The following is a 23,554-nucleotide window of genomic DNA, read 5'->3' as shown; positions in this document are numbered from 1 at the left end:
GTTAAGCTTGAACTCCCTGTGACTGTGACTACCTGTGTTGGTAACTATTGGTAACTCAAAAGATCTACATCATTCAATATATCGATATTTGAAAAAAAGTGAAAGTTTGATATCTGCAGAACAAAGGCACGAAGGATTTTAACAAATAATATACGCACAGTAGAAAAGTACATACCTTTGGCAATCTTCAACATAATTTGGCTTTGGAATAAAATGTATAAGCACTTGTAAATATTTTGTTTTCGTATGATCTCTGCTTTGCTGAGCAGAAAACGACCAAATTTGGTTGATAAAAATGTATCGAAATACAAAGAATATTCATGCATTTTTATATCAATTGAAATGTCTACTATTTATTCTTACAGTACACATTTTTTAGCTTATTTCTAACCAAACGCTTTTGTCCCGCTAAATTTATCTTCCAACGCACTGTGCGCTCGTCCGTCAAATGCAAAAATAACTGTCACTGTCTAAAATCTTTAGCGCCCACTTCAACTCGGTCGCCAGATGACGTAAAAAAACTGACAGTGCAGGAAGATAGGAATCGAACTATCCTTATCTCTATAGTATCCTTGATCTACTAGAGGTGGGCAAAGATTGAACGGGTCGTTCATTTGAACGAGTATTAAAAATGAATCGTGAAATTCGATTCATTGCTTGCAATACGGTTCGCTCAATGGAATCGTGGCCAGCACGGATTCATAAGATTTGAACGATGAGCCGTAAAAAAGAATCGTGAGAATTGAATCGGATCATAATGCGATCGTTGCACAGTGGAGTATTAGCATGAAAAAGGTGATCGAAATACGAAAAAGCAAATGTGTTTAAGATTTCCCAAAAAAAGATAAACGATAAGTTAAATCATGTCTGCCATGAATGGCGTTGCTATGGGTGTTTAGTTGCATTCATTTGTTTCAACGAAACGTCAAAGTTGTTACTTCTCACAGATAAGAGGTAAATGGCTAAATTCTATGTTTAAAATTATAAATTGTTGTTGTTCTTGTGCTCCTTTTACGTTTATATTATTGTTTTGATTGAAAATGGCCCAGCAAGCTGCAGGTCTGTATTCTACAAAAACAGATTATTTATTTTGATATTCTCTATACTAACGATTTTTTTTAACTAAAAGTTAGGCGTTCAGAAAATTTGATTAAATTTGTGACATTTTTATTATACTTGAGATTTAGTTGCGCATTTCGAAGAATTCAGCATATTGTCTATATACGTTTTACTTAGTAAACATTGGGCTTTTATACAGTAAAATAAAATACTGCGACTTTTTGCGACTTTTATGCTGATAAAATGAGAAAAACATTCTTGGTTTCCTCTAATTTGCAAATCAGTGATATACTAATGCGAGGTGTAAACCGCGATGGCATTGTTGTGTACAAAGCGCACAATTTGGCGTATAGCACAATTTGGCATTAGTAGCGGCTTTAGTGGAATGGGCATTGGTCGCGGCGCGGATCAGTCGTAGCATTAGTAGTATTAGTTGCGATATTACTACTCGCATTAGTGGCATTGACCGTGGAAACACTGGAACAGTGATTTTACTTTCTTCTTTTAGAATCGACGAATTATCCTTTATTTTGTTCATATTATTTCCTCTTTAATAATTTATATAAGGTCTACATAAAAAAATTTCGATCAACTATCGGTGTCAAATACGCCACCGTGCGTTGGTTCAAAGAGTCGTGAGAATTGAATCATTGTTTACAATACGGTTCGTTCAATTGAATCGTGTCCAGCACGGATCCATAAGATTGGAACGCTGAACCGTAAAAAAGAATGTTTAATGATAGAAAATCCGTATTATTAACGTACTGTACACAAAATTCGTAATTCTACGGATTAATCCGTAGTTCTGGCAACACTGTCTCCGGCAACCACGGACTCTGTCGACTGAAAGCAGAACTACGGTACAGTATTCTTTATCGGCTGCGTTGTAAACGACTATCAGCGCGCAGCGGTGCGTAGGGCTAAACTAAATTTCAGAACTCTCGGACAGGACGATTGTAACGCCAAGTACAGGGTGGGTCAAATTCGACGCTTTTAAATGGAAACACTCTTTTCTATAGGAGATAGACAAAAACTTATATCGGTGTCTGGAGCTCAATTTTTGTCAAAAACATGAAACCGCATATCGATATCTGTTACCGTTTCGTAGTTACGGGGTGTTTTTCAAAAATATGCATTTTTAACAAATCGCTGTAACTTTTTTGCTATAGAAAATTTTGTATTTTTATGAAAACATTTCCAAAGCACCTTTTTACGTAGAATTTAATGGTTGAAGTATAATTTTTTAAAATTAATAATTTAAGAATTATCAACCGAAAATTTGATTTTTTATATGGGACACCCTGTATATTTTTAATTTATTGAAAAGAATTTAAAATTACCTTTCCAAAAATATAACACACTTGATATTTTGCTCGATTCCTCTTCAAGATATTGAGTATATAAAAATTCGCCCGCTTTAAATAAGTAGGCTTTGAACGGCACCGACTGTAATGCAAAAAAATTCTAGCTGTGAGCATCAATTAAAACGAAAATAATATTTGCTATGAGAGATGCAGAATTTTATAACAATTTAAAATATATTTAACCAACATCAACACATTTAAACTATATCTAATAATAATAAAAATAAATAGCAAACCAAGACATGAGATTTTGCACAGGTGTTCGACATATCAACCGACGTCTGTTATGGACAGACGGGGCAGTTTTTGAACATTTCTCGCGGGATTCATTAACTCAGTGGGGGTGAAAGATACCCTCTCATAACTGCTAAGTATTTCTAATTCTTGTCTAGATTGGAAGAATAAGGAACATTTATTCTTCCGCAAATATATCCCTAGGATTAAATCCATGCGCACTAAGTCAGGCGGCCTCGACGGCCAACGGCTGGGATCTTGGTTAGCTATTTAATTATTCTTGAAATTGGCTGCAAACATTTGTTGATAACTTCAGCGTTCAGAGGCGGTGAGTCGTCTTGCTGAAAAAATATGTTTTCGAGTTCCATGAAGGGCATTTCATCAATAAGGGGTTCAAAGCCTACTAGTTAAAAGTGGCGTACTTTGAAAAATTCTGTATTTCGAAGGGGATTATAACAAAATATCAAGTGTGTTATATTTTTGGAAAGGTAATTTTAAATTCTTTTCAGTTAATTAAAAATATAGAGGGTGTCCCAAATAAAAAATCAATTTTTCTGTTGATAACTCTTAAATTATTAATTTTAAAAAAATTATACTTAAACCATTAAATTCTACGTAAAAAGGTGCTTTGGAAATGTTTTCATAGAAATACAAAATTTTCCATATTAAAAAAGTTACAGCGATTTGTTAAAAATGGACATTTTTGAAAAACACCCCGTAACTCCGAAACGGTAACAGATATTGATGTGCGGTTTTCACCATCATGTTTTTGATTAAAATTGAGCTCCAGACACCGATATTAGTTTTCGTCTATCTTCTATAGAAAAGGGTGTTTCCATTTAAAAGCGTCGAATTTGACCCACCCTGTACATCTCGGACAGATTTTGTGCCACGAAATCACTCATAAGGTTGCGCATCTTCTAATTTCTTCAATCAACGATTATATCTAAAATTAGATACTTGCTATCGTCATTTTCAAAGAATAATAGAACAAACTTTAATTAAAGCCCTTTTATTCTTTGCTATGTGCTTAAAGTAATTAAATTTCAAATCTATGGTTTTATGAGCATAAATTACAATTGGAGACTCAGTAAAACTAGATTTAAGATATTTATTTAATATAAGAAGAAAAAAAAAAGACTGAAATACTATGTACATTTACTCTGAAGTAACATTGTGGGCCTTCTGTCAGAATTTTAAACTGAATCCTGCTCCTCCTCGTCTTACGTCGCTGTAATATCGAAATCCATAGCCATCATCATCTTCTCCACCCTAAAAAAATTGAAATATTTTACTATAATTGAATATTATGAAATATACTGTATAACATTTTTTTTAATAATTTAGATTGTAATAAATGGGCTATGCTTATTTAAAATGAAGAATGCAATCCCTTCGATCTTTTTTACATTTTATCAATTTTATGGATATGTTGTTGATATAGTGTATGTTTCATAGCTGTTGTGATGCTTTTTGGCCTTTGGTTCCATCCAAAAACCTAAACTTATGATTGGCTATTTATTCAAAAGGAGCCATCAGCCAAAAGTACTTGCAAACTCAAGTTTCTGACTTTATTTTTTTTTAAATCGTATTTTAAACTTCAATCTAGAATGTGTGGCTGTGTTAAAAACACTAATTTTTAATCAAGGTGCCTTGGAAAAATAGATTTGATCGTCTATTGTTTTCGTGTCTTGTTCTGGCCAGTTAAGAGTCTATTACGCTGTACTTTCGGGTCGCTCTCAGGGGTCGGGTAAAGCGGGTGTGTGGCCGAAGGAAATATATATTATATTTCAGAAATCTGCCTGAAACACATAGCCATCTCTTTATTAACGCAGCTCCGGTAGCTCTCGCAAAAAAGCTGCACAATTCAAGTTTTTTAAGCTCAAACAATGCAATATTTTGAAAAAAGAACTACATTATAACCAGGAGATATCGGCAATGATAATGTTCTTGTCATTTGATCAAAGTTCAGAATTTATTTTCTGTAAAAATAGCGCTAAAACTAAAACCAAAGCTGAACGTGCGCTAAAAACGGCGAGCGTTGTACTGACCATTTTTTTATTTATACCCGTTGTTACTGCTAGCATAAACCGATAGACCTAAATTTTGAATATGTTGTAACCTTTGAATAAGAAGACTAAGGAAGGAGCATAATGCTATCCATGTATTCATGCATGGTGGGCGGAAAAAGCACTCTAGGGTGGGGATCCTTGACAGTTCTGTTTGACGATTCATTTGACACACTTGAATTTGATTTGAAATTTTGTGGATTTGTCAGTCTTTACGGAGCTTATTTTATGTTATTTATTATTTATTCTACTACTGAAAGTTGTATAAAGGTAGTAAATCTAGATGGAAATTGTGGCAGAACTTAAATTAACAGTGACACTATCGCGATTTATCGAAAAAGACTCTAAAATAGTTGGTTGTGTAGCGTGCGGTAGATCTCGGCAAAAATTGAGTGAAATAATGGAACAACTTTTCGCTAGTAAGTGACTATATAATATACATACGTGTAGTAAACCAATCATTTATGAAATTCACTTAAATTAACTAAATTATATATTTTTCTTGCATTTTAGGTTTTATTTACCACTTGTCAAAGATCAGATGTCAAAGAATTTTGAAACGTTAATTTGACTTACCTGCTTCAGTAGCGTATCGGATGTTTGTGTTAATAAATACTTATTATAACTTATCTATTTTTATTAGAATTATATATTTTTATAACAATTTTAATAACTACCAACATTTATTCACAACGTAAAATAAAATAACAAATTATTGAGTCTACCCCACGTCTACCCTACATCCCTACATCATAGTTTTACATTTTTTAAATAAAATTAGAACGGCACTGATAAACCGGAATTTAAGTCGGCCATATTTGAGGCCCACCGCGGTGTACCTAAGATTTTTGATATGCTCCTTCCTTAGTCTTCTTATTCAAAGGTTGTAACTAAATGTATAACTAATTAAATGACAGTATTCATATCTGTCAGTTTTAAAATTTATAACAGAGATTTTTTATCTCAAAGTTATAATATGCTCGGGCAATGTAAACAAATCGAAAATATAAAAAATAATCCAGTTATTTAGGCTTGTCGGAAGCGCTAAAGACTCATGAGTATTTCTGTGCAAAAATCAACACACTACGATTTAAAATTATTTATTTTGTTAAATCGGCGCGTCGCTGTCTCGCTTGCCTACTGGGCTGCCCGCGGCCATGCGCTAAGGTCGTTGTGCAATCCGGACGCTCAATTTGGTACCACACACTTGGTTTGGTAAATGTTTGGTATTTCAAGTCAAATTGTCGTTATGAAACGCATGTTATAATTTCCAATTAAACCATAATATGCAAAAATGTCAAAAGTTAATATAATGTCATTCAATTCAGAGTGTCTTTCTATTGAATAAAGTAATAAAATTATATACGCCGAAAAATACCGAGGGTGTCATTAAAAAATCAAAATATGTAGTTATTTATAGTGAAACAGGATTGAATACAAATCAAATGAATACGTCAATCACTCCTGATTTATGTCATATACTAACGCACCAAATCTATTAAAAAAATAATTCTTTTAGATTTTTTAAGAATTTGATAAAGAATTAGATAATTGAAAACCGTAGAAAGAGTAGGTAAGTGTAGTTGCAGCAGTTGCAGCATACCGGGTGCGTCTCAAAAGTGGCTCACCCCTAAAACTTTTTTATTTTTTTAGTTAAAAGAACGAGATTTAGTATGTTAGTATATGACATAAAATAGGATTGATCGACCTATTCAATTGTTTTCAGTCACTTCCGGTTTCACCGGAAGTGACTGCACCTTTTGATTTCTAAATGGCCCCCCCGGTATCTTTTTACTTTATTCGATAGAAAATGTCACTCTGAAGAGAATGACATATCATATGTCAACTTTTGACATTTTCGCATATGGCTTATTTGAAATTATAACTTGCGGTTCGTAACGAAAATTTGACTCGAAATACCAAGTGTGTGGTATCAAATTATTCGTAAAAAAATGTTTTCTCCAAATATGCTAATGAGTCACCCTCGTCCCATTTGAAAAAATTGAGATTAAAAATACAATTTAAGCATTTTCTAACTGGCCAGGACAAGACACTAAAAACAGTAGACGCTCAAATTTATTTTTCCAAGGCTCCTTGATGAAGAATTAGTGTTTTTAACATAGTCATGACATTCTAGATTGAATTTTAAAATACAACTTTTTATTAAGCGAGAATCTCAAAAGTTGACATATGAAATGTCATTCTATTCAGCACGTCATTTTCTATCGAATAAATTAAAAAAATCCGGGGGTGCCATTTAAAAATCAAAAGTTGTAGTCATTTCCGGTGAAACAGGACGTGTCCAAAAACAATTGAAAGCCGAAGTCAAATTTCACCTAAGTCACCTACTTTATACTATTATATACTACTTTATACTCAAGACAACAAACACTACTGTGTAATATAATCATACTTACTAATTTTTTATACTCCCTGCCACCTGAAGGTGGCTTCGGACTAGCGGCTAGTGCTCGTTTTTGACCCAGTTCGCTCTTTGCAGGCCACGTAGGAAACATAGCTGGATCTATCGGTAAAGGCGGTTCTGTAAAATATGCTTGTTTTAATGCGTCCTCCGCCGTAATCCTTTGAACAGGATCGTATGTGAAGAATTTAATGAGCAATCCTAAGCCAACTTCGCTTAACGTGTTGAATTTTCCACGAAGATTAGATACTGGATATTCGTTAAATTTCATTTTTTTAACAGCGGGTAATTCGTTAAATCCGGGCCATATGCTCTCACTGGGAGTCCCCAAATCCTAAAACATGTATTCACACACATATAGTTTATTCAGCAAGATAATTGACAATGACAGTGTTGCCTATCAGTGTAAAGGCTGCTTTACAGTACGCAACTTTACTTGCATGCAAGAAAAATCGCAGCATTTTTATTTGCCGCAATTAAGTTGAAGTTCACTTTACAGTCGGTAATTTTTATTGGAATATTTTTGTTGCATATGGAATGCTAAGCGATTGCCAATCTGAAAATAACTATAAAAATAAGCAAAAGTTGCACGCAAGTTGAAAAATTGTAGGTCCAGATCTATCATTTGCAAATGCATGAAAACTTACCGCAACTTATCAAATATGCCAGAATGCGTACGCGTTCTAGGAAAAATTGCTGCAACTTTTCTTGCATGTGAGTAAAATTGCGAACTGTAAAACGGCCTTAAGTCAAATGCGGAATATATTTTCTCTTTTTTGGTTGTCTGTCAAAATCGTCTTGTCTCTCACTAATAATTAATAGACTTACATGTATTTATGATCATATTATTGAATAAAAATGAAGCGCTGTAGAAGTGTCTCAGAAATAAGCGCAAGTATTTTAACTGGTAATAACTTCGACCCCAGAAACACGCCTATGAGGTTTTTTTGTGAAAAAAAAATGTTGAAAATTTTATATTTTTCTTGACATTTTCCAAAAAATATTAAAAAACTTTTGAGTGCTGCTTGTTCAGTTCACTGGAAATTTGTATAAAGGGTGTTCCGTAAAACATGTGCCATCTCTCGTGGGGAGATTCCTCACGTAAAAATAATATTTATTTTCATAGGTCCGATTCTGCTTTGTTTCGTAGATACAGGGTGTTAAAATCTTAATATTTTTTCTTTATATTTATGTCGCATTTATAGTAATTTTTATCCCCAAAATTTCATTCGAAACGCTAAAAGTACTTGGAATAAAATTATAATAAATCAAAAAAATAACGGTATTTAAGATAATTACAAAAAAACTAATTTTAAAAAGTTTTAACATCCTGTAACTCCAAAACTATGCATTTCCATACTCATGTTTATAGGAACTTTTTTCATATTTTTTGATGAGGAATCAATGAGTACTTATTTAAAACTTTTGCAAGTTAATGATACTAAATTTTTTTAAAGGTTGATATTAGACTTGGATGAAGGCAAATTAATAAATTTGCGTTTATATCATCAAGGAGGCAAACAAAATATCAAGAGTTAACTTTTAATTGGCATTAAACGACCCACATAATTTTGACATCAAAAGAAAAAAAATCGGTAGCGCACATGATTTTTCTTTTAAATATTCCAGTGATAACCTATATGCACGTCCCTGATGAATTTATCATGAATTTATGTTAAAAATAATCCTAAATAATTCAGATGGCATATGAATGTATTTTCTGCCAAATACACGTGTAAGTGTAGTGTAGTGCTGTCAAGAATCGCAGTGAAATGAAGTGTTATTAAGTGTAGAGTTGCGGTTTTAAGTAAAGCGATAAAACGACGCTCTAACCTAAATACATTAATCTGCTATCTACCAGAGTCCCGTTTTCTAATGTAAGGTAAGATTTTTACTTTTAATCTGAATTTCCAAGTCGTTTTTAAATCTTTCTAGTCGATGTGTCACCACTGGGCGTCGAACAAGTTGAGATTCTGGTAATTGCTTGATATTTGCGACAGATTATCGATTGCTGCCGGCGGCTCTCAAAATGTTGCCATTATCTATTTAAATTTTCAAAGTTAAATAACTCGGTTATTATCACATTATTTTAAAAACGGCAAAGAGAAAATATGTTTCTTTTGGCCAGATCTACCACCCCTTAAAATACTTGCACTTATTTCTGGAACATCCTGTATAAATATCATTTCAATTCAAGCTAATTATTTGTAAAGACGACATTTGTGACAGTAAAAGTAATAACTGTTAGTAATAGGATTTAAACTCTAATATAAAATATATAAACAGTTTCTTTTTTTGGTTTAATACTTAATTTTTAATAGTAATTTTTTTAATACATATTAACCAGAACCAACAATAACTCACCATTAACTGTTACTGTCAAGAACTTGTCAATGTCACTAACCCAACTAAAATTCTGCTTTAACCAATTACCAAAAATGGCCAAGTGGTCACAAAGGATAAAAATGACAATATATTATATCGCTATATATAGGCTCTGTATAATAAGAGAATGGTAAATTTCCACATACATTTAAAAGTTAGTATTTAGACAACAGAAAATATTGTGTTCATCTCTATTTTAATTGATGCCACACAAAAAATAATACCTTAAAAATTCTATTCAATTGGTCCACATCTGATTTTCCTGGAAAAACTGGGTTCATCAAGAGTAGCTCTGCGAAAATGCATCCAACTGACCACATGTCTATTGGCGTGGAATACTAAAAGAATAAATAAAGATCACGGTTTTAGAACGACTAGTATATAAATAAATATGTCCCTACCTCTTTTGTACATAAAAGTAGTTCTGGAGCTCTATACCATTGTGTTACTACAACAGGAGTGTAAGCTTTTAAAGGGGACCCATATTCTCTGGCTAAACCAAAATCTCCAACCTTCAGTATTCCTTTATGAGACAACAACAAATTTGACGTTTTTAGATCTCTGAAAATTTAAATTAGGTAATTTAAACACCTAAAGGCAGATTCATATAGCCAAATAAAATAAAAATCACATAAAAAAGTACCTGTGCAAAATCCAATTGTCATGCAAATGGGCTACGGCTTGTAGTAACTGTTTTAACAGACACTTTATTTCACCAGGCATAAATGTTTGTTTTTTATGGCGCATAGTCTCCATTAGGGATTTTAAATCATGCTCAACATAATCCATGACTATAAAAATTTTATCCATATTACTCCCAACCACTATCTCCCTCACAGTGACAATATTGGCATGCTGACCTAAGAAAAAGGAAAAAAAGTGTTTGAAAGAATATACACTACAGTAGCTAACAATGCTTATGTTTTTACTAAGTACAAATCTTAATAAATATAATTTAAACAATTTGGTTTAATAGTGTGCAGATACTACTGAAAAAAAATACGTTAGCTAAAACAGGAGATGAAAATAATGTCCACTTTGCCATTGTCACTTTTTCTCCATAACTAACAAGTAATAAAGTACAGTTCATACCAAATAAACTTTTAGTTACCTGCTTAAGTTTGACAAGCACAGCGTTGCCCACTTTTAAACTCAAAATATTTTAGGACACAAAAATAAATTAATTATAAATATATAAACAGTTATTATTTACATCAACAAAACTCACCTTCTTAACAGCACTTAAGGGACAAAAAGGGCCATTACTACCGCTTTCCCGTTCAAAATATTCTAATAAAGTTGCGATGAGTTTTTTACGGCTATTAAGCTATCTTGTACACTTCGCACTAAAAGAGGTTCTAAAAAGAACAATGTTTGAGTGCAAGATATGCTATACTCTGTTTTTTTTTCTCAGGTAAGATTTCGACAAACGATGACAGAAGAAAAGCAGATGACCTATACCAATTTATTTTACTATAAAAAGTTTCTAATATTTTTTAAGTTAACTATGGATGGGTTTAAATATAAATCCGTCATTCATCGTCTCTTGTTGTTTTTAACCAGTTTTATTGGTTTATTTCAAAAATGACGGATCGTATTTCCATTTTATTGGTTTGACGGAACGATGAACGACAAACGGACGCCGATGCGTATGAACTCGCCTTTAGATTTTTGGGGCTTGTCAAAGTCTTGCCAAATTATAGGTTATAACTTTGTGGCAACTTATGTCAAATATCTGCGTTTTGGAAGATGATGCATTTTGATTCGTGTTATTACGTGTGTTTTGTGTCTTTCGAAGTCAAGTGGGGGAAAAATCGAGGGAAAATTAACTGTAGACCCAGAGCACAGTTTATAGTTAATACTAGCTGCCCAGGCAGGAAGTCTTATACACCAATAAAGTTACCATCAGTAAAGTTTGTATACCATCTCGTCGTAGATAAGTGCATCTCGTATATGGACAAGGGTCGTACTAAACATATACTACTGGAGTAGCTGTAAAATATCGACATCACATGATAGGTAAATAATGGATTGCTGCAGAAAAATAATGTCAAAAAGGTACTGGTTTAAAAAAATTAGGATTAAAGTTAATTAATCAACCTTTAAGGTATAAAATTTGGTAAGTGTTATTATTAATAAAATAGTTTGTTTTATTTATTCCTGCGGAATATTATAAATTTGTATTTGTACATAAGTTATATTGATAAATATAATAAATGCGGGAAGTTTCTTGAAGCTTGAAAGTAAACAGCGCTTTCAGATGGAGCGGACCGTCCGCGACGGACCGTCCGTCGTGTTTTTTCAAGATAGCCGACGGACGAAGCATACGCGCCCATGTGAAATTGTTCATATAAACTCATGGTACTTGCTCGAAGTCGTGGACGCTCCGCTTCATCTGAAAGCGCTGTAAGAAATAGCTCTTTTTTATATTTTTTTGGTGTGCAAATTGTTACTTCCTCTAGTAGTATTTCTGTATAGTTGATAAGGGGATTGTTACAATAGACTCCGTAGTCCGCGCTGTTTTTACCCTTGGAGGCATCTGTATATATGAATGTGTGAATAGATCTTATATTTTGGGTGATTTCGTAGAATAAGTTTTTGTTAGAAACTTGGCTTTTTTCCAGATTCAGATCGATCACCTTTATCATTTTTGTCTGATGTTGTAGTTGCATTTCGTACCCTGTCACTTTTGTATATTTTGTTAGAGTATTTGTCTAGGTAGCCTAGAGCAGTGACTAGATAAGGCGTCTCCTTGTTTCTCCAGAGTTTGCATTTTTTGCAACTGATTTCCTGATGTTTTTTAAGAGTGTTGTTAATGGGTGGTCATTATGGGAGTAGATTTTTAGGAGAAATTTTACGGAAATATTTTTTCTTCTATAGTTCATTGATTGTTCTTTTGCCTCTGTCAATAACGCCCATGTAGGGGTAGATTTCATGTATCCCAGAATAGTTCTCAGGGATTGAAATTGTTTTTTGTCTATCTTCTCTAGGCCGGTTTTACTTGTTGGTTTAATGAAAATGGAACCAAAGTCTAGGTGCGATTTTACAATGCCGTTGTAGATTACTAGGAGAGTTTTCGGGTCGGCACCCCACCAAACTCTGAGACGAGAAGTTAGACGGTCTGCAATCAAAACTAATGCACTGGCAAATTGCACCTTCATAGGAAGCAGAGCCATAGAGCTACCACAGTGAGGGAGGCAGCTCATCATTACCATACCATACGATATTTTTTTGGTAAGTATGTGGTGTTTTGTTCTTGTTTGTTTTGTATTAACACGTACCGTTATTTTAATAAAACAACTTGATTACATTTTTTCAGTTGTATACAGTTTTTTTCACAATATTTTGATGTAATCCCTTATCAGTCAAATTTTTGAATATATTAATTTCCGCTATGCGTTCCAGTTGTACCAACTTATTTCTTTGTAAAATAAAATAAACTACTTTGAAATTAAAATGACAGACACATCTATCACTGTCAAGGATCTTGTCGTTGGACAGACTATACTAAAAATGTTTGAGCTTAAAGTCTTACAACACATTATTACATTTAAACCAGAAACTCATAATAAAAAAAAACAAAAGTGTCAAAACGAATGACAATGTCAGAAAATAAATAAATATGCGCGGCAACTTGACATTATTTACAGCAGAGCGGGCACCTGAATCCCCAGCGGGAAATATAAATTCCACTTAGTCAGCACGGTGCCGAACATGTCCATAGTTGGTAACATTGGTAACAATTACTAATTTAAAAATCGCGCCCTCGATGACGTAACTAAAAGTTTATTTGATATGAACCGTACACCTAGACTCTTTGAATAAAAAGATTAAGCAAGGAGCTTAGGCAATCACGAAAAATGTTACATCTAGGGTTGGAACTTATTTTTCACAATTAGTTGCTCATTTTACTCTACAGCTGTAATAGAGATTATATTTAGCTTACTACAGCTGTAATAGATTATATTTAGTTTTTAAAATAGTTTTTTTTCCTACACACCGACTTAAAAACCGACAACACTGTATGTCGCTTTTTATTTTGTCTCTCTGTCTGTCAACCGGTCATTTATGTTTACCTCGACGGCGTAGATAAAGTGTCCAGGATGGTATAGTAACTTATCAGTGAAAAGATATTCCACTATTTCTCTCCATTGTTGACCAATCATTTACTGCACGCTAAACAACTAACTAATTAACAGTCTTTTTCGGTAATATGTAATAATGTCACTGTTACTTCAAGTTCTGACACACAATATCTTCTTCTATATTTATTACTTTTGAAGAAAACCAATTTTAGAATAAATAATAAATAACATAAAATTAGTTCAGAAAAATCCAGCAAAGCAGCAAATCAAATTGAAATGAGTTAAATGAAACGTCAAAAAGGACTGTCAATGAGGGGGCGCATAATGTCAATTCCTTCTCTAGATGCACAAATACCTAAATTTATAATAATTTCTTAATCTTTTTATTCAAAGCTTATACCTAAACCTTAACCCAATACTTTCGAATTTTTATCTAAAGTAGATTATAAAATTTAGTGATGGGATAACTCGAGCGAAAATTCGCTCGAGTACTCAATTATTGAAATAACCGACATCGCTCGATTATGAACGAGCGATGCAAGTGACGAGTACCAAGCGACGAACGCAAGCGATCCTAGAATGAAATAAATTGAAATCCGATTTTAATGTGACATACTCGATAAACAGCCGAGCGAATGTTCTTCATACATTGCAGGTAGCAAATTTATACGACGCCGTATATACCGGGTGCGTCTCAATATATATCCTATAACTTTTTTATTTTTTTAGATAAAAAAAATGAGATTTGGTATGTTAGTATATGACATAAATTAGGATTGATTGATGTATTCAATTGTTTTCTGTCACTTCCTGTTTCACCGGAAATGACTACAATTTTTTATTTTTAAATGGTACCCTCGGTATTTTTTACTTTATCCGATAGAAAATGACATTCTAAATAGAATGACGTATCATATGTCAACTTTTGACATATTCGCTCAAAAACAAATTGTATTTTAAATCTCAATCTAGAGTGCCATGTCTGTGTAAAAACACTAATTTTTAATCAAGGAGCCTTGGAAAAATAGATTTGATCGTCTAATGCTTTTAGTGTCTTGTCCTAGCCGGTTAAAAGATGCCCAAATCGTATTTTTGATCATATCTCATTTTTTTTTCAAATGGAACCAGGGTATTTTTAGCATATTTCGAACAAGATTTTTTTTACGAATAATTTGGTACTTCGAGTCAAATTGTCGTTATGAACCGCATGTTACAATTTCAAATAAACCATATGCGAAAATGTCAAAAGTTGACATGTGATATGTCATTCTATTCAGAATATCATTTTCTACCGAATAAAGTAAAAAAATACCGAGGGTGCCATTTAAAAATCATAAGTTGTAGTCATTTCCGGTGAAACCGGAAGTGACCAAAAACAATTGAATATGTCAATCAATCCTAATTTATGTCATATACTAACATACTAAATCTCGTTGTTTCATCTGAAAAAATAAAAAAGTTATAGGGGGTAAGCCACTTTTGAGACGCACTCGGTATATTTATCCGTTGCGTATCTGAGGGACTAAATTTTACGACCTACATCGACAATGCTTCGTAATAAACTAAATCGAGCGATCAAGCGAATCGCTCGCTGCTTACTACTTGCCGTTCGTTACCGAAAGAATATGTGTCCTGCGCACGCAACTTACTGCTTGGCGCTTGGCGTTAACGAGTACTTACAACATGCGACGGGTGAAAACCGTACTTTTAAATACGAGTGATATATCGCTCGAGTGATCACTCGGTTATTGCAATCGCTTGATACTCGAGTACTCGATTATTGAAATTAATCGGTTTTTCCCATCACTAATAAAATTATTAAATGGGTTGTGTCAAAAAAAATATATTATTGTTGTGTCAAAAAAAATATATTATTTAACAATTAAACTTTGTTAAATTATAACTCACCTTTTAATAAAGTATTAATTTCTCTTAAAGAAGTTATAGGAAATCCCTCTTTCTCTTTTTCCATTTTCAATCTTTTCAATGCCACAATCTCATCAGTTCTTTTATCCTTTGCTCTATACACCACCCCATACGTCCCTTCTTCTATTTTGTTAAGACATTTAAATTCCTCTACTGACCTACAACCCTTTAAAGAACATTATTAGATACATATTATAAGCTTGATTCTTTTACAATATACCTGGACTGCAGGAAAGTACGGTGGCAAATCTTCATTTATTTTATTAACAGTTACCGCTGCCTTTTCATCTTTCTCGTTTTTATTCTCTACCTTCTTTTCTTCTTTGTCCTCTTTATTTTCTAACATCTCTTCTTCTACTTCCCGATGTTCAGACGGAGATCGCGACTTTGATCTGTCTGAACTTTGACTTCTTTGACTATAACAATTCAATTAAAATTATTACTTCAAGCAAATCAATGGCAATTATAACCATTACACAATATATCGTCCCATTGCTGCCAAAAGTCACTAACTTACTTTTTATTACTTCCGAGAAAAACGCGTCTAAAGATGAATTGCATTGCATAAAGATGTTATAGTTAGTAACTATTCAATATTAAAGTAAAACATAAATAGCCAGAAATCGTAGTTAATGACTTTTGCAATAGATTCTCCGCTTCAAAACATAGTTAGTGATTGAATTTGGTTGTTCGGAAAAATATTAGTTAGTGACTTTTGGCAGCAATAGGACGATATTTCCTAATAATCAAAATTTCAAAATAATATTATACAGGGTGCATCAAAAAACATGTGCCATCTCTCGTGAGGAGATTCTTCACGTAAAAATAAGATTTATTTTTTATATCAACATAGGTCCGATTCTGATTTGTTTCGTAGCTACAGAAGGTTAAAGTATTTTTTTAGATTTATTATAATTTTCTCCAAATGCTTTTAGCGAATCGAGTGAAATTTTGAAGGTAAAAGTTAATATACAGGGTGGTCCGAACATAACTAAAAAAGTTCGTATAAATTTATGTCCTAAAATGCTTAGTTTCAGATATACGGGGTGTAGAAGTTTCATTTTTATTTCGATTTTTTCTAAATAATTTCTGAAATAATGTCAATATTTGGATGAAAATTGGTATCTGGGAGTTTTTTGACATGAGAAATTTGATTTTGATGTCAATATGACTCCTGCTAGTCGAGAGCGCCACCTTGGTGTGTTTTAACTGTTTTGAAGCGTAATAACTTTTTGTCCGTACCTGTATAAAACTACCGAGTGAAAAAATATACATCTCTGTGATTTTTTACGTAAAAAATATTTTTTTCTAAAAATCGCTACGAGCAACCGTTCTTAAGATATTGAGAATGGAAATAGTAAATACATGTCATTATTGACGAAAAATAAACAAGCGCGTTGAGTAGATAAAAAATGTCTAGACCTATGTGGCGGATTCATCTCTCCAAAAAAAATCCTTTATGGGTATTTCGCCACTGCACTGCAAGAAAATACTGCTTATTGAGTAGATAGTTATTTCACTGAAAAAATAAATTTGGGAAACTTTTATGTTTTTAAATTAATCATAAATTTTTCTGCAAAAAATGATGATAAAACAGTTTCAGTTGAACATTTCAAATTTATAATTTGAGTCTAATAACTATTTAGTCAACATGTTTAATAAATAATTTATGTCAATGATCACAGGTATTGATAATTTCTATTCCAAATATCTTGAAATCCATTACTCGTAACGGCTTTTACCAAGAGACCATTTTCACGTAAAAACATCGTAAATGTATATTTTTTTACTCAGTAGTTTTATACAGGTACAGACGAAAAGTTATTACTCTTCAAACCAGTTAAAAAATATGTAGGTGGCGCCCTCTACTAGTAGGAGTCATATTGACATCAAAATCAAATTTCTCATGTCAAAAAACTCCCAGATACCAATTTTCATCCAAATAATGACGTTACTTCAGAAATTATTTGGAAAAAATCTAAATAAAGCATTTTTTTTTTATTTTTTTTCTCCGAAACTAAGCATTTTAGGACATAATTTATACGTACTTTTTTACTTATTTTTATCTGCAGAATATGTTGCCAAAGTTTCCGGAATACAGTTCGGACCACCCTGTATATCAATTAAACTTTTAGTTATGCAATCTAGGGCGCGATTTTTAAATTCATTGTTGCCAACCGTGGACATATTCGGCGCCGTGCTGACGAACTGGAATTTAAATTTCGCACTGGGGATTCAGGTGATAGCTCTGCTGGAAAAAATGTCAAGCTGCCGCATTTGTTTATTTATTTCCTGACATTGTCATTCGTTTTAACACTTTAGTTTTGTATGACGTTGTTTTTACGAGTTTTTGGTTTAAATAAATAGTGTTGTGATGATTTAAGCTTGAAAATGTTTACCAGCAGACCCTGCAGTTGAACATTGTTCTTTTTAGAACCTCTTTTAGTGCGAAGTATATAAGATAGCTTAATAGCCGTAAAAAACTAATCACAACTTTATTAGAATATTTTGAACGGGAAAGCGGTAGTAATGGCCTTTTATGTCCCTTAGTCCACGGCCACACAGAAAGCTTTTATTGCGTGTCAATCGCTTTTTGCGATTTTACCATTTGAAGCGTTTTTTTTTCGATTTGTGTATATTAAAAACACGCAAAAGAAGCGGCATGTCCCCAGTTTCTATCACGCTGTCGATTAGTAATAAAAAAGGGCTTGGAACTCCCGGCCCGTTCAACAATCAATCCTTTGAGAAAGAGATAGGCGATATCGTCGCGGTTAGCGTTGAAAAGACGAAGATGAAAGATATGATCGGATCGATCGTTGAGCAGGCTGGATATTCGATGACAAACGCAATCTACTGCTAGTGCTAGTGGTGTGTGTAAAAATAATAATTACTATTGGCCATTTATTTTAGAAATTTTAGTTTATTTGTATTTAGATTTTTTATGTTGTAGTTTTGTGGTTACTTGTGTGTTATAATTATAATAATATAATATAATAATTATAATTTTATAATAGATTAAAAATATTACTAATTATAGCTACCGCAATTTTAGGACATGATTTATCAAACTTTTTGAAATGAAATTTCAAGGCCGTGACATAGGAGCTAGCGAGACGGCCCTGACACACAAAAGTGCATAGAAATACGTAGTGACGCGACGTGTATTTGTGAGCAGTCCACGTGTTTATCAAAAATATTGATATTGCAATACAAATTTTGTAAAAGTGAGTAAAATTATTACATGTAAAAAACCATTTGTTACACGTAAAAAACAATTTTTATTATTTTTTTATTTTACGCGAATAAAACTGTTACCCGTAAAAAACTATTTTTTTCGTGTAAGAAACTATTTGTTACACGTAAAAAACTATTTTTTGCGCATAAAAATCTATTTTTTAATTTACTACTTTTTCAACATTTCAAACTACACTTTTTCACACATGTCCTTCAAATCTTTTAAGAATTTTAGATAATACCCTAAAATGAAAAAAATAGTTAAATTCTATTTAATTTATTTTTATTGTATTATTAAATATTACGTCCGCCTGTGACGTTAGAAATCGCTAAAGTTGCGTCTTGTGCGAGACACGCCGAACGCTACACGCTTTTGGTCGGGCCACTCTTATATAATCCTGATATTTTGTTTTAGTCGCAAAAGACGCTTCACGCAAAAACCGCTTTCAGTGTGGCCGTGGGCTTATATAGGAGGATTACTTAAGTTACATGGACATTAGACTATTGTAATAGATTCTAAAGTACCTTAGATTCTAAATTGAAGATATACTATGTCCTTACCTACTAGGACTCCGACTTCTTGATTTTGTCCTAGATCTATTCTCTGAATAAGCACTCTCCTCTCCTGAAGAACTTTTGCTTGGACTTCGACTTCTAGACTTGCTATGGCTTCTGCTACGACTTGGACTTCTACTTTCCCCACTCTCCATATCTTCTTTGTCTGATAAACTATTATCTGATTCGTTTTCTTGATCAGAAGTATCAGACACAGTGACAATCTAAAAAGTCAATTAATAAAATAAAAAAAAATATATAAAAGTTATTTAAATTGTTACTTGAACAGACTCCTCAACTTTTAGTCTTTTTGAGTAATTATCTTCTTCTTGTTGTTTACGTTTGGCTACTCTTTCCAAATGTCTACGAACGCGTTCGACTTTTGACTGTTCTTTTAAACGGGCCATTTCTCGCTCTGAAAGTTAAATGTTATTATAAAAATGTTCTAAGAGTTTTACAATAAAAGTTTTACCAGCTTCTAAAAGTTTTTCTTTTCTATGCTCTTGTTCAAGTTTCTCCTCTTCTGTTAAAGCCTTCTCAGGATCTCTTTCTTTTTTATATTTCCTTTCCTCCGTAGTGATATTTAGTATTTCCTTAACATAACTACCAGATTCCCCTAAAATGTACTAACATTTTAGATACAATAATATAATATATCTAATAATTTCTACCTTGAAGTGGATCTTCATGACTTTCAACTCTATGTCTATACTTTCTATGTCTTCTACTATCTTTTTCAGATTTATAACCATCTTCACCTCTCCTTTTCTCAATCAACCTAAAAACCAATGAAAATAATTGCTCGAACATATTGTACTTTCTTATTTATGATATACTTTAATAGTATTTTAAAATAAAATACATATCTTTAATAAACAATGCAATATGTTATCAAATTACTTTCATTTAGTATAACCAAGTAATCGAAAAAAACGGTATATCTTGATGACATTCACTAAAATATGGCGAATGTCATCGATCGACATTTCTAAACAAACTTGAAACCGTTTTTTTTCCATTTCTTACGGTATATTAAGAATACAAACCCTAACTCTGATGTCAGTCTAAAACAAAAATTATTAAAACTGTATAATATTTAAATAATTTTTTTCAAAACAAGAAATACTAAATTAAAAATTGACACAAACCTTTCTCTCAAGTCTGCCAAAGCTTTGCTATCTCTGTCTCTCTTTTCTTCCTCGTACCTCACGTGTCTTTCATGTAAATCTCTAGTATCACTTCTTCTATCCTAAAGAACAAAAAGTATTTTTTTACGTGTATAAGCCTAACATATAATTTTCAACTTTCTTAAACTTATAAAAAGAACATAATTAAATCAACCCCACTGGCTTTTGTTCTACAAACAAGGTGTCACATATTGAATCAATAATGCTGAATGTAACTACACACGTTAGTAGGTTGGCACTTCTGACTTCACAAAAAAATTGATGGAAAAGTAGAACTTGCCCTATAGCGACAAGAAATTCATGAATTTGATCTTGAATTTATTTTAGAAACAAGTTGCCAATTTACATTTATCAAGTCTTGTCGTGAAGAGACTTCGCGAAGAAATTCATGAATAAATTGTCAGTGTAAAACAGGCTTAATATAAGATCAAAAAAAAATGGCGAGTTGACTCATTACCCCCTCCACTCAAGGCCAATCAACATCATATGGGCAAGGCAAATATGGCGGCGGAGGCTGTTGTTTACCTTTAACCATCGTTCCGTTTGCATACCAGAAATAATTAATTATCTCTAGTTTGTTCTGCTTCTGCAACACGTTTGTTTAGTTTTTAGTGTTCAGTGCATGGTGTGATCAGAAAATTGTGATAAAATAAGAATGTAATAAAAATCCAAACCAGACATTCCACATAGGGAACTTCAAACTTTTGTGCTTGTCGTACCTGCTCCTGTATTATTAATTATTTTTAGGTAAGAACTAGAAGTATTTATCACCTAAATTAGTAAAAAGCCTTCACCGCCAGTCTGCATAGTACTTTATAATGGTTACTTACAATAATCAAAACAAAGGTATTAAAGGGTTAACATTTTAATGTAGCATGCCTTTTACATGCTCTGTTCCAAATTGTCACGGGAATTATAGAGGGGGTCCCAAGGTTTCTGCTTTTATATACCCCAAAAATGACGAGCTTCGTAAAAAATGGTTGACAGCTATGAAAAGAGATAATTTCACTCCTACTCTTAACTCACTAAGAAGTGCATTAAATATGCCTCAAAAAGGCCATCAAACATCAAACTATTAAATCGATCTTATTCAGACTATCTAATGTTTTATTGAAGAACTATGCAAAAAAAGGAATAACGTCTTTACCACAAAGACAATGCCCTATGTAAAGAGAAAGAGTAAAGAAAACTAAGCTTAAGTTTTACTTACGAACCCCCAAAAAGGTATTTAGTTTTTTTTTTCTATATAAAATCTTGAAACAGATTATATTTTTTAGTTATCCTCACCTATATTATAGTTTAAATTTATTCCCATTTGTGTAATGCTGCAAAACAGAAAAAATATTCCATATTTTTTTATTCAAGCCAGTGTAATTTATAATTCCAAGAGCATTTACCAAGGCTTTTACTAAGACAAGTAACTTCCTATACTGTCCATAATAGTGTTACGTTTTTCGTCGGTTCCGTGTGGATAGAAAGTCACAATTTATTTAAACACTATTTATTTAACACTAATTAACAAAAACAATAACGATAAAAGACTTATAGAACTATTTACAAACGATTTATAACTAAGAATTTATTTTGCATTTTAGCGCGTCAAATGCACTGGTATATTTATAACTGCCCTCTCTAGGCCACTGCCGCCGGCTTTTATACCGACAGGTAAAAGAAATCTAGAATAGTCCATAGATCGTTAGGCGCATAGAGAAGGTTTTCGAATGTTCTCGTATGTACTAGTCCATTCTAGTGGGTCTCTATTCTTCTCGAACGAATTAATCATTGCGGTGTCTATGCGATGTTAAGGTCATCCGAGGGCGGGCCATATTGTGAGGTTAGGTCGAGTCCACACCGGCTCGCAACACTGCCCCCTTCTTAGGCACATGCTCGTCCCGAGATTATACGGTGAATGAAGGTATTTGCAAAGCTGGCCCCTGGTACATTGCGAAGTCTGGTAGAAATAGCAGTCTACAGTTTTCTCTCCCGATCTCAGCTTTGGGTTGTAGCAGCAAACGAGGATCTCGATTCCCGTAAATCTGAACAAGACTTCAATCATGTTCCGGATTGTACGCCAACTCAAACCATCGAGTCCACACGCCAGCTTCGGAATGGCTAATCGTGCAATGTTGTTGTTTAGCAGGGCTTCTCTCAGTTCAATCAGGGTCTTCCATAGATTGAGATAAGTCGGCTTACTCGGGGACCATTCCTTGGTGACCAGGTAGAAGATGTGCCTTGCTTGACCATGTGCATTGTCGGTTAGCCTCAAGACGCTTCCAACCTCTGGATCCTGTCGGCGTAGTTCTCCGACACGCCCAAACTTCTCATTGAACGTCGCAGCGATTCCTCTGGACATCCGCAAATCTCGAGCCACACAATGAGCGAGCGAATAATCAGGAGGCACGGAAAAGAGGTCTCGTTGATCTTCTTTGGTTACACCATAGCGAGCCTTCTCACTGCTGTTGTATCGGGCCATGAAATCGTCAAAGGACATCTCCGAATCAGGGGGATCAAAGCTGCAGGTTCTCACGGTCCCAGCACGATCTTCTATTTCGCCTTGGTAGGGGCTCAAACGGTTGAAATGGACTACCCTCGGTTTTCCTTTTGGCAATTTTCTGATACGGTATACGACGTCATTAATTCTATCCATGACTTCGTATGGCCCTTCCCACGAGGATTGTAGCTTCGGAGATAACCCACGACGTCTCTGCGGGTTATATAGCCACACCAACTTCCCTGGTTGGTATCCTCCATGCTCAGCTTGAATGTCGTAGTGTTCCTTCATTCGGTCACTAGCACTTTGAATATTTAGGCGGACTCTCTGATGAATGTCGTCCATCCTTTGACGTAGTGTGTGGACATAATCTTCTCCGGCGACTTCTTCTCCCGGTCGGCAACCAAATTTCAGATCACAGGGTAGGCGCACTTCCCGTCCCATAACGATGCTGGCTGGAGTTTGCCCTGTAGATTCTTGGACGGATGAACGGTAGGCCAACAGGAACAGGTGAAGAAATTTGTCCCAGTCTCTTTGGTGGTC

At 33.6% G+C, this 23,554-nt stretch overlaps 1 protein-coding gene across 2 annotated transcripts in view; it reads right to left on the bottom strand.

Annotated features, from left to right (window-relative positions):
* Positions 1–3,653: 3,653 nt before the first annotated feature.
* The window catches only part of LOC115884510 (serine/threonine-protein kinase PITSLRE), a 31,145-nt gene continuing 11,244 nt past the window's right edge, over positions 3,654–23,554 (bottom strand). The window contains exons 4-16 of one of the 2 annotated variants that reach the window (XM_030903115.1): positions 20,482–20,582; positions 20,380–20,397; positions 20,005–20,111; positions 19,806–19,949; positions 19,615–19,748; positions 19,340–19,557; positions 15,765–15,960; positions 15,527–15,710; positions 10,177–10,393; positions 9,935–10,094; positions 9,758–9,871; positions 7,144–7,482; positions 3,654–3,929 (exon numbers count right to left, since the gene is read on the bottom strand). In XM_030903115.1, coding sequence (XP_030758975.1) covers positions 3,846–3,929; positions 7,144–7,482; positions 9,758–9,871; positions 9,935–10,094; positions 10,177–10,393; positions 15,527–15,710; positions 15,765–15,960; positions 19,340–19,557; positions 19,615–19,748; positions 19,806–19,949; positions 20,005–20,111; positions 20,380–20,397; positions 20,482–20,582 — 2,016 coding nt within the window. In that variant the 3' untranslated portion in view covers positions 3,654–3,845. The remainder of the gene's footprint in view (positions 3,930–7,143; positions 7,483–9,757; positions 9,872–9,934; positions 10,095–10,176; positions 10,394–15,526; positions 15,711–15,764; positions 15,961–19,339; positions 19,558–19,614; positions 19,749–19,805; positions 19,950–20,004; positions 20,112–20,379; positions 20,398–20,481; positions 20,583–23,554) is intronic. The other variant, XM_030903119.1, reaches the window with a different exon arrangement.

Source organism: Sitophilus oryzae, unplaced genomic scaffold (assembly GCF_002938485.1).
Source record: "Sitophilus oryzae breed Bouriz unplaced genomic scaffold, Soryzae_2.0 scaffold_111_pilon_pilon, whole genome shotgun sequence".
Taxonomy (NCBI): Eukaryota; Metazoa; Arthropoda; class Insecta; order Coleoptera; family Curculionidae; genus Sitophilus; species Sitophilus oryzae.
The sequence above is the reverse complement of the archived record's forward strand: the minus strand, read 5'-3'. Positions and strand labels throughout refer to the sequence as shown.